The sequence below is a fragment of the Antrostomus carolinensis genome, unplaced genomic scaffold (genome assembly GCF_000700745.2).
Source record: "Antrostomus carolinensis isolate BGI_N321 unplaced genomic scaffold, ASM70074v2 scaffold42059, whole genome shotgun sequence".
NCBI classification, from domain to species: Eukaryota; Metazoa; Chordata; class Aves; order Caprimulgiformes; family Caprimulgidae; genus Antrostomus; species Antrostomus carolinensis.
The window spans coordinates 9,230-17,719 of record NW_010341461.1 but is presented as its reverse complement, the minus strand read 5'-3'; the positions used below and the strand labels follow the sequence as shown (position 1 = coordinate 17,719).

General features: G+C 39.4%; 1 protein-coding gene across 2 annotated transcripts in view; it reads left to right on the top strand.

Moving 5' to 3' along the window:
• Positions 1 to 975: 975 nt before the first annotated feature.
• PDCD4 (programmed cell death 4) overlaps positions 976 to 8,490 on the top strand; it is a 16,371-nt gene continuing 8,856 nt past the window's right edge. The window contains exons 1-4 of one of the 2 annotated variants that reach the window (XM_010176472.1): positions 976 to 1,119; positions 2,314 to 2,410; positions 5,762 to 6,061; positions 6,622 to 6,716. In XM_010176472.1, coding sequence (XP_010174774.1) covers positions 2,371 to 2,410; positions 5,762 to 6,061; positions 6,622 to 6,716 — 435 coding nt within the window. In that variant the 5' untranslated portion in view covers positions 976 to 1,119; positions 2,314 to 2,370. Of the gene's footprint in view, positions 1,120 to 2,313; positions 2,411 to 5,761; positions 6,062 to 6,621; positions 6,717 to 8,490 lie in introns of those variants that run through there. The other variant, XM_010176473.1, reaches the window with a different exon arrangement.

Here is an 8,490-nt window from a genome sequence, read left to right as displayed (position 1 = left end):
GAGTGGCTCCGGCGTTGGTTTTTCCAGCGGCACGGGTTCTGTAGCGGTAGCTGCATCTGACCTGGCTGTGTGTGCGTGTGGCTGCGTTTGCGGGTCTCCAGCGCCGCGGTGGTGGGTGTTTGCTCACAGTTAGGGGCAGAGACGTGGGGTGTCAGCTGTGTGAGGGGATGTTCTGCGTAGGTGTGAGGTCCTGAGAAGTTTTGGAAGCTCTCTTGTGCAGTGTGTGTTGTTTCTAAACCTTAATCTGCTGCTGTTCACCTGCTGCAATAGAACTGCTCATGTAGGTAAAGTACATGCAGCAATGGTGGGCACAGACAGTGTCTGCGTGTAGTGGAGCATATTTTATTGTTGGTTTTTAGTGACTTAGGAAATACTCTTGTCTGCTAAACTGCATTAAAAGTACTATTTGTGTCACTGATTAGTCTTAAGGTCTCTCGCAGCATTCTCGTTATGCAGATGCTTTTGTTTACTTTTCTCCATTTTACATTTCCATATTAGCTTCTGTAACATAAAATTTTGGGGTTTTTTGTTCTTATGTTTTAAATGCAGGTTTTCAAGTTGTGTCATGTAGTTGATTGGTAGTACTGTGTGGTATATTTCTGCAAAATACAAAGTGATTTTTTTGATACAGTGATAAATACCAGCATCCTGAAGCTCCAGCAGGTCTGTTGGCTTGAGTTAATGAGAGGGTGCATTGCTAAATTGAGAAGATGTCTCCTGATCAGTATGGTAACATGGATTGTAAAGCTCAGTTATTCCATCATCCTCATGACAAACAAAGCAGGGTGCTGATTCTCAACAAGACAGCATGTGAAAGTTGTGGTGTTATTTATTACGTTGCCATAGGTGGAGAATTCCATCTAGGGTCCTATATGGAAGAAGTGTTTCTCCACTTGAAATTTAGGACTTGATTACAAATTCTGAAAGTCATGATTGTTATTTAATACAGATTTTGTCCTTTGTCTTGTCTTTCAAAGAAGTGAACAACTGATGGAACATTCCACTAGGAAGAATAAAACTGTTCTCACGTAGTTTGCTCGGATTAGACTGATCCACAGAAGAAAGCTCTCAACCAACAGCGACTGGGAACCCTTGAGAACCCCTGAATGATTGATTGAGGTGACTCAGAAAAAACATTTATCTGATATATGGTGTGGGGCAGGGAAGGACTTCTTGTTACACAAAGCTGTTAACTGTTTGGATTGACATTAGGAAATGCAAGATCATGACAGCTTGATACTGTGGCCTAAACCAGAGTTTCTTTATTGCCAACGGTCTGTGATGAATCATTTGCAGTTAGTAGGTCTGTGGTAGGCAAGTGGGCATAAGAGGGGGGAACAAGGGAAGAGAAGAAAAGGGGAAGGGAGTGCTGTTGTTTGGTGTCACAATCTAGCCACTCAACGGTAAGATGTTTTCAGGGCAGCAAAGGATGAGAAAGGGGAAAGAAAAGCCACTGAATTTGTGTGGGGCAGGCACAAATACCAGTAGTATTCACAGGACTACAAAGTGATCTGTGAAAATTTTGCAGATGAGAAAAAAGTGTATGGGGAATTCTGGCACTGCTTAATTTTTTGTGTACATAAAGGAAAGATGGATGATGCCATCTCTTCCACAGTGATGTGGGGTGGTTTGTAGAATAGCAGCTGCTAGGAAGAGGGAGAAGGAGAGAGTAACAGTAAGAGAAGTGTTCAACTTTATCCCTTGCAGATGGAATCGTGGTTGAAAGGGGTGTTTGAAGGGTGCAGAAGCACAGATGTGAAAGCTTGACAGCTATATGTACGTGTACAGTAAACCATAAAGACTGTGTCCTTGAGGGGAGGAACAAACAATAGTTTGTCTTCTAAGGGCTGGTCTGAACTTGATAAATTGGTACCATTTTATCAGTTTAGTTCACCTGAAGAGCATTTCTCTTGTGGATGCAATTATAACATTGATATTGTATGCTCATAGAGATAACCAGTTTGCAGAGTAGGACAGTCTAAGTTGATAGAGGTGGCTTTTATCAGCTAAAAAAAGCTGCATACAGAGGGCTTTTACACTTAAAATAACGGCTTTTATCCTGGTGCCTCCTTTATAAGCAACAGAACTCACAGCTACCAAGACATCAAGGCTTAGATGTCTTTGAGGGTGGTGCTGTCTCATGTTACACCATTTACCTTCACAGGAACTTTTCAGTGCTTACTGATACTTAATTATAACTTAAACCCCCAATTTTTGCGTTGTATTTTGTGAGTGAAGCCTTTGCAGCTTTTCACTTTCTTTAGGATTTGATCTAGTGCTTTTCTTCCCCTAAGCTTCTCCGTTTCTGTTTAGGCCTTGGAAGGAAAACGTTAAGACTTTACATTTCACAGTCAGTTCTGTTAAGCAACTATGGAAATAGAAAAGGAGCTCATTTATGTTAACCCAACAGGTATGTAATATATTATTATTATTATTATTTTTTAATTTTTTTACGTAAAATTGCTTAGCTGACCTGAAGTGTTCTCTGTAGAAAAATTGTATTGCCTGTTAATTTTTTAACAGTACTGTTTTGTTTTGTTTTTTTTCTTAATCTTTCATGAAAATTTACAGAATAGTTATTTCAAGTATGTATCACAGTATCCTGTTTGGATTACATTCATTTCAATATTTGTTAGAGTCCTAAAGGTAATGTTTCTTTAAGTTAACTAAATAATGGCAACTCGGGACTCTTTATCATCTGACTTCTACTAGTGCTGGTGTGAAGAAAAGAATAAGTTCAAAAGCAAGATGTGTAGGTGTGTGAGAGGTACAAATTCTGGTTTTATGTAGGTGTTTAGTTTAGGATTAGAAGAAACAAATGATGAAAAGCTTGACTGGAACTGGGCTGGGAGAAAATTACTGAATATATGTTAGAGACTGCCCTGAAATAGACTGTTTTGTCCTTATCACAGAGCTGTTTTATGATGCTTAGTCAAGTTAATGCAATTTCATGTTGTTTTCCAAAGGTTGTGATGATCTGTGGTGACCTTTTTATACCAAAAGAGTTTTTGTAGGTTTTAAATGTTTTTCAGAAAAAGAAAATCATATCTGTGTTAAGATGGTGTGTAATGCAGTTGAAGTTGCCACATGCTCCTTGTGACCTCTAATTTTAAACCAGAATTAGTTTAATGTAGAAGACACATTGCCTCTCAGCATTTTAGAATTACATTTTGATGCTAGGTAGGAAACTGTTAGGTAACTAAATTGACTTAATTTGGTCAAATTAAATTTGTGTGTAGGTAAGTATTTGCTGCATGTTTTTTTTACTTAAGGTAGCACCATAAAAGCACAGATTTTTAAAGTGTGCCTGCTAGGCTTAATAGCAAGTTAATAAGATCAATTTGGTTAACTTTAATATATAGTAAACAAAGCTTTAAAGTTTATAGAGCACTGATCTTGCTTATATATGTGTATGTATGTGTTATATGATGGAAAAATTAGAAGCTGAAAGGAAAATCCACATTTTTTTCCCCAGTATTTTTTTATAAAACGGTTCTATTTTAGAAAATTATTTGAAATGGCTATATCTGTTTGGCCTATTTTTTCAGCCTAACTACATAACTAATAGTGGAGGACCAGTTGGTCAGAGTATTATGGAGAAAGAGATTGCAACTGAAATCTTTTGGGTTGGATGTTTCCTGCAGAGGATTTCCTTTAGTCTTGAACCTGAGATCAGGAGTGTGTAAGGAGGTTGGGCTGTAGCCTCCCCTTTTACCCTGAGTCGTCAGAATCAGGACTGACTTGTGTTAATTAATTGTTGGCTGTTTTCTTTGGAAACTGAGAAAGGAATAAGTGATTGTTAGAGTGCAGTTCCTGGATAACCAAGTCCAAGGTCCAAACTGGAAGAATTCATGGGAGAGTGGGGATAAGGCAGAATTTAAATTCAGTTGTCTAAGCAGGGTTGGTTGTGCTGATGGGGTCTCCCTGGGGAATGGGAGGAAGGAAACCTGTTCAGTTTGGTTTTGCTTTTTTTTTCTCCCCTCTTCGAGCTTTATGCAAATCTCTCATTGTTTTATTAAAATACTAGACAAACTGAGAAAGCTTTTTGTGGGAATCTTTTCCTGGACGTGGTGCATGCTTTTCTTTTTTAACTTGATGCAAACATAAAAGGAATGTTTTTGTGGGAGTAATGAGTGGAAAGACGAAGCTTAGACTGGAATGTCTGCGTTATTGTTCAGCTATAGCATTGACATCTCTGAACACGAGTATCTAAATGTTGTGTCTTTGATCAGGAAGGAGGCAGTTGCATCCAACTTTATTCATTTTGCAGTGTAGTATCCTCTTTGATATGGGTAAATACTTTGAGGCTGGAAAGGTTTTGTTAGTGTGCTTTGCTTTCAAAACAATTTTTCATGAACCTGTTTTGAATTGAAGAAATATAGTTCTGAGAAGTATTGGCAAATTAACATTGCTAATTAGGATGTATTGGAATGGTGAAGTAATACATTCAGCTAAGGTCAAACCCAAATTTAAAATACTCTCCATATTCTAGGTTTATGGCAGTGAACTTTTCTGTAAAGCAGGCTTGGCACAGCTGGAAAAGCAGCTTCTTCTGTGTGCCTCATCATTGTGCTTCCTAGGGTTCAGGCTATAGGCTTTATCTCTGAGACTCTACTGAATCCTCAAGAAAAGGAGGACTGTGTAACAGAGAGCTGAGGCTCTTCCCTTTGTGTTTGTTTTTTCCAATTTGCAGGGACTCCCAGGATACTAATTGGAATGTAAAATAGGTCCCCAGATGCTTTTTTTTTATTAAATCTTGATGGGTTAAGAAGGGGAGGAAGAAATGACAAAGGCTTTTGCTCTTAATGCTCTCAAGATATTCTTCTGAACCATACAGCTCAGGTGGGGGGCATCCAAACATTAAATGTGCCTTAACTTCCCAAAAGAGTGAAATTATTGCACTTCTCAGTGCTCAGACATTTGAAGATCTTTAAGTTGTGAGAGAGTTTTTTGTTGGGTATGAAACAAAGCTAGTTACCTATTGTGTATGATTGTGCTGGGGAATAAACCATAGCTATTTTAGAAATAGTCTGGACAGAAACCACAGTGAGGGGCAATCTATAGAGAAAGAGATCACACTGTTTAAAAAGACTTTATTTATTACGAGTCTTCATTACCAAACTCCCCAGGCTTTGTATTAAATGGGGTGTTTTTTTTGTTTGTTTGTTTTTTTTCCCTGTAACTGCAAAAACAAAAAATAAGAGTGATGGTGGTTTTGTATCCTTGTAAGTCTAACTTGTTGTTTTTCCAGCTGGTGAGCTGTTTGAAATTCCTTGAATGAGGGGAATGTTGGTTGATGATTTAGGAAATTAATTTCACTTAGGTGACTAGTCTGTTAACATTAGTGAGTTCTTAGAGAATTTACTGTATTGGCAGTTTTGTTTCTAAATCAAGAGATGAGTGGGTGAAGTGAGAACTAGACACTTAGATCTTAATGCACTGAGGAATTCTGATAGTTTTTGTTTAACAAGGGTGGAGTTTTCTGTGGTTTACCTGTTTATAAATGCTTTATTCATTTGCTTTCCAGCTCTGGACACATGCTCTGTTTAGATTGTGGATAGTTTGTGCAGAGGAATAAGGAACTCCTTATTACTGTGGTGTGTAGACATATTCTAAAGCCAACATAATTTGCCTTAATACTGTTGGAAATAAGAGTTCTATTTAATGTTGTAATCCTTTTTAAATGCAGTGTGTTTTGGTATTTTAACATAAACCAGTTTAAAACTATAACAGATTTGTTTTGCTCTGTCTCCTTTTTAAGAACTTGAAAATCTAAGTGATGCTCCATTTTCCGGTGATGAAGAAAACGGTGGGTCCGAGGAACAAAAGACTGAAGTCAATGGAAATTGGATTCCTGCAACTTCAATTACTGAAGCCAAAATAAATGCTAAAGCAAAGAGACGGTTGAGGAAAAATTCTTCTAGAGATTCTGGGAGAGGAGACTCTGTTAGTGACAATGGAGAGACACTGAAGACTGGAGTCGTTGTACCAACGAGCCCAAAGGGGAAACTGCTGGACAGGCGATCCCGGTCTGGAAAGGGAAGGGGTCTACCAAAGAAAGGTTGGTGCAGCTTAGTGAAGAGAGTAGTGTGATAAAGATTCTGTCCAAAACAGTAATATATATGTATATTTTTTTTCACTGGGAATCATTTTTATAAGCCACAGTCTCTGTGCAGGCATTTGGTTAGATAGCAGGTGGCAATAGGAGCTAATAGTAGTTGGCATTCTTAGCAGAAAATTGTACGTATATCATTAATTAACTTCTGTCTTTAAGTACATTTTATTAGCAAATTTAATACACAAATTTGAACTGTTGGTGGTTCACAGGACTGTTACTAATACAAACTGAAAACATGGTTATATTTGAAAGTACATTTTTTTTCAACCTTCAGTAGTTCTTGTGTGGTTTAGTACTGCTTCTAGTATCTTACTGGAAAGTGATGAAAAGACTGGTTGCTGGAGTGGGAGCATGTAACAAACACACTCTTCTCAGCATGTATTGTTAGAGTCAGCAGGTGGCCACGAGCAGTGGTGCATCACTCTGAAGTGAAAGAATATTGGGTTGAACTCAAAAGTATTAGTAAAATGGCAGTCCGTGCTTACTGTCCTGTATTTTGACAGGTGGAGCAGGTGGTAAAGGAGTTTGGGGAACACCAGGTCAAGTGTATGATGTGGAAGAAGTAGATGTTAAGGATCCTAATTATGATGATGACCAGGTAGGTGAATAATTTCTTCGCAGTATTGGTTTTAATTTACTGATGTCAATTGCTGTGATGTTTATGTTAATAGAAGTTTGACCTTGTGAGTTAAGTGAGGGTCAGCCTGGCTGTACTAAATGCTCATTTTTATGTTGAAGAATGGATTATTGGCTAGTTAGACGACTGGTGTAGAGCTGTTGCAGTGTGACACAAATCTTACTCCACGAGCCCTCTTTCTGTGCCTGACTAGGCAGCACCCTTCTCCCAGGTGTGTTCTTTGGCTGCTGGTTCCCATCGAGGTGAATGTTGCAATGCTGCTCTATATTGCAAACAAGCACCACGTTAAAAATGCAATGCAGACGTCCTCAAGTCCGTAGTTTAGTCTTCTCTTCCCTGTATTCCCAACCCTCCCAATGTCTTGTATCTGCTTAGTATAAACACTTCAAACTAGTGCAGTGTTGACAGCCTGGGTATTTTGTTTATGTGTATTTATTTAGGATATGTTATGGAAGATCATACCTTACAGCCATGTTATTGGGGCAGGGGGGAAGTAAAGCTCATTGGGCAAAGGCTGCTTTATAACACTAAATTACCGAGGAAAGGAGACATTGATTACAAACACAGGTTACTAAAGTCTCCAAAATCAATGAAGTTGTGAGACTAAGTAAATTACAAGCAGAGCAACGGTGGTGTCCTTTGAGCAGAGGCTGTTTGCTGTAGCCATAGCAGCTGAGAAGATCATAGAGTCACAGAATGGTTTGGATTGGAAGGGACCTTAAAGATCATCCAGTTCCAACCCCCCTGCCATCAGCAGGGACACCTTCCACTAGACCAGGTTGCTCAAAGCCTCATCCAGCCTGACCTTGAACACTTCCAGGGAGGGGGCATCCACAGCTTCCTTGGGCAACCTGGGCCAGTGTCTGACCACCCTCACAGTGAAGAACTTCTTCCTAATATCTAATCTAAACCTCCCCTCTTTCAGCTTAAACTCATTTCCCCTTGTTTTGTCATTAACTGCCCTTATGAAAAGTCCCTCCCCAGCTTTCTTGTAGGCATCTTGTAGGACGGTATGTGGGAATATCAAAACCTTCTTCCAGTGTCATTTTTTTTCCCTGCAATTCACTTCACATCAGCAGAGACAGCTATTAAAGATGAAGCTGATGAGTGCATAAAAGCAAGTTTAATGAAGAATGAATATTCCATGGAACTGCTGTACGCTTGGCTTTTCTAAGGTTGCAAACAGACTGATGTGATGGAAGGATAGGCTTTTGGACTTCTGCTGTACTTCATCATGAAAAGCTTCTTTACAATAAGCATTAGTTGGAAGACTTCTTTGTTCAGATTTCTGTGATCTGTAGTATTGCTGTGAATGTTACTTTTGTAGTCTGTAAGGGGAAGGGAGCTGAATTACGTGGGATCTGGTTGTGCTGGAACTCTGCAGGACCAGGTTAGACAGGAGGCAGTTCCTACTTGCTTCTTTTTTCCCCTTAGGGAGAGTCTTCACTCAGAAATACTCTGAGGATGCCTTTTCTCTGGTTTGTACATGCTATGGCCTGTCTGGTCTTGCAGTCACTAAGGAAGAGGGTTGTAAGGGGAAGGGAGCTGAATTACGTGGGATCTGGTTGTGCTGGAACTCTGCAGGACCAGGTTAGACAGGAGGCAGTTCCTACTTGCTTCTTTTTTCCCCTTAGGGAGAGTCTTCACTCAGAAATACTCTGAGGATGCCTTTTCTCTGGTTTGTACATGCTATGGCCTGTCTGGTCTTGCAGTCACTAAGGAAGAGGGTAAACAG